Raw genomic sequence first — 2,800 nt, 5'->3', positions numbered from 1 at the left:
AGGCCAAAAAGAGTGACATAAATAAAGGAAGCCATGGGAAAGCTGCCAAGGAATGACTGTGAGCTCCTGATATTCCCACATCACTTCCCAGTGAGCAAGGGGAACCCCAGCACCTCCAACACTCCCTTTCCTAGGGAACCTTACAGCCAAACAACTGCTGGAAGCTTCTTTTCCAGGTCTGTGGAGAGAGGCAGCCCAGGGACAGGCTCGGTGAAGGGGTGGAAGGGAGGATGAACAGGGAAGGAGTGGGAGCTCTGCCAGAGCAGAGCCCTCCCAGGGCTCATCCTGCTGGGACAGGGGGCTGAGCAGACCCCGAGCACAGCACCCCCTGCATCCCACACACACTCCCTTTGGAGAGGCTTGCTCCAGCCCCGGGGTCTGGGCACACAGCTCCCAAGGGCTCTGCTCTGCAAAGGATCACATTCCCAGGGCAACACAGCCCTGGGGACCCTCCCCAGTTAGCACTGGGGACCACCAGGACTGCACTGGGATCTGCTGGAGAGACACAGCCTGAGGGGAAAGGACGGGGGGATCCAGGGAGCCCAGAGCTGCAGGGGAAGCCAAGGGTGCAGGAGCCACATGGGCACAGAAGCAGCTCCCACACAGCTTCAAACCTGAAGTGCTGTCCAGGGTCCAGGACAAACCTGGATGTCCTGCCCATGGCTGTGCCAGTGCCCACAGCTCAGCACACGTGTCACACACCAGCACAGCACAGAAGCTGCATCCAGGCCCTGGATCCAAGAGCCCCTGGCTGGATCCTCCACCAGACCCACTGCCCACCCAGCCCATCCTGCACTCCCCAGTCCCCTCTCCGAGGACAAGAGCCAGAGCCAGCCTGCTCCACACAGCCATTCCAGGAGGAAAGGGAAAACAAATCCTGCTGCCTGCTGCTCCCAGCTTGCAGGACCAGAAATTCCCAGCACAGGGGAGGCAATGTCAGCTTGGAAACAGGCATGGAGAAGGGATCAGCAACCCTGACCCACTGGGATGCTAATGGTGGTTTTCTATATCAGCTTTAAAGGAAAACTTAGACACTGGGAAGAAATTCTTCCCTGTGAGGGTGGGAGGCCCTGGCCCAGGTTGCCCAGAGAAGCTGTGGCTGCCCCTGGATCCCTGGAAGTGTCCAAGGCCAGGTTGGACGGGGCTTGGAGCAACCTGGGCTGGTGGAAGGTGTCCCTGCCCATGGCAGAGGTGGCACTGGATGGGCTTTAATGTCCCTTCCAACCTCAACCACTCTGGGATTCTGTGATTCTATGATAAAACCACAAAATAGGAAATGAAAAGATTCCTCCCCACCTTGCTGTGGTAAACCACGGATTTTGGAGACTGTTTCCCAGTTTCACCTGCTGAGGGTCATTTCACAAGCAAGGGCAGCCAAAGCCCCCCACAGCCAGCCCAGAGCCCCCTCCTAGCTCCCAGATCTGCACCAGAGCCCCTTCCCAGCACAGCACCAGACCCCAGTCCCAGCTCCCAGCAGAGAGAAAAGAAAGGAAAGTGTCTGTACCTCGGGACTTACTGTGTGTTTCTTAGTCATTCTCCAGAGGATGCAGGTGAGCAGCATGTGGCCCAGGGCCGACGAGATGAACACAATGAAGGCATTTTCATGGATTGCTGGATCGACAAGACAACAGTTTTCCTGCTCAACCCGAGCCAAGAGCACAAGGGGGACACGGGGCAGCATTTGGGAGGGTGCAGGACTGCTCTGGGCAGGAGGTGGTGCTGCTGGCAGCCCCAGTGCCCAGGTGATGCTGAGCCCCCAGTGGGGTCTTTGCAGGGGACAGGCACAGCCCAGCCCCATAACCTGCCTGTGGTGCCTCGTGGCCCCCTGGAAGGGGACACAGGCTGCTGGAGCACTTATCCCAAAGGGCCAGGAGGGTGTCTGTGTGCTCACATGGCTGTAACCTCAGGGACCCTCGGGAGCAGCTCGGCATCACCACTGGTTTTAGGGATGAGGAAACCACAGCACAGAGGGCAGGGGGTACAGACTGGGCCAGTCCAAAATCCAGGGAAGTCCATCCTCTGGCCTCCTGCATTACCCACCCCCCAGCAGCCTCATCCCCAGCACTGGGGATGCCTCGTGCATCCCAGGTACAGGATCAGGCTGGAAATGCAGCTGGAGCAGCTCCTGAGGCCCCAAACCACCTTCAGCCCCTGCCCCTCAGGTGAGAGAATTGCACAAAAGTGCTGCTGTGTCAAAGAGGTTCTCAGCCCCTTCTCCAGGAACCTCGGGCTGAGTTCCTGACCAGCAGAATACCAGGAATGACTGTCCCTGTTTCCCCTCCTGATCCCAAGGGAAGGGAAGCACACGAGGTGTGAGGTGAGATCTGAGCCATGTCCCACAGGGAGGATTAACCTGAGCCCCTTTTCATCCCAGCAGGCAGCTCAGGGCTGGAACTTTCCCCACAAACCTGGGATTAGTCTGAGCTGAGGATCTGAGAAACTGGGTCAGGCTCAGCTCCCAGAGTGGCTCTGTCCAGGGACACCTTGGCCTCCCCCTCCCAGAGCTGTGCACGAGGTGCAGACGTGGCTGTCCCAGGCATGAGGGGTTATCCAAACCCCAAAGGAGGTTTTCTAAGAGCAGGTGCCCACCCCAGACAAGTGAGAGAAGCCCCAGCAGCAGGTCAGGCTGCAGACCCTGCCATGGGGGGACACTGCAGGAAGGGTGGGAATGGGATAACTCATTGTGAGGCACAGGGAGTTCTCCAAGGGCTGGGGTTGGTCCTGGGACTCTTCACAACACCATAGCCCTGAATCCCAGACTGGTTTGGGCTGGGAGGGACCATAGAGATCATCCAGTGCC

General features: G+C 58.5%; 1 protein-coding gene across 1 annotated transcript in view; it reads right to left on the bottom strand.

Annotated features, from left to right (window-relative positions):
- PGAP2 (post-GPI attachment to proteins 2) overlaps nucleotides 1-2,800 on the bottom strand; it is a 15,962-nt gene that overhangs the window by 9,636 nt on the left and 3,526 nt on the right. Inside the window, exon 3 of the mRNA XM_029965754.1 lies at nucleotides 1,476-1,636. Within this exon, the coding sequence (XP_029821614.1) occupies nucleotides 1,476-1,636 (161 nt within the window). The remainder of the gene's footprint in view (nucleotides 1-1,475; nucleotides 1,637-2,800) is intronic.

This window comes from Manacus vitellinus, unplaced genomic scaffold (genome assembly GCF_001715985.3).
Source record: "Manacus vitellinus isolate BGI_N305 unplaced genomic scaffold, ASM171598v3 scaffold_119_pilon, whole genome shotgun sequence".
NCBI lineage: Eukaryota > Metazoa > Chordata > Aves > Passeriformes > Pipridae > Manacus > Manacus vitellinus.
The sequence above is the reverse complement of the archived record's forward strand: the minus strand, read 5'-3'. Positions and strand labels throughout refer to the sequence as shown.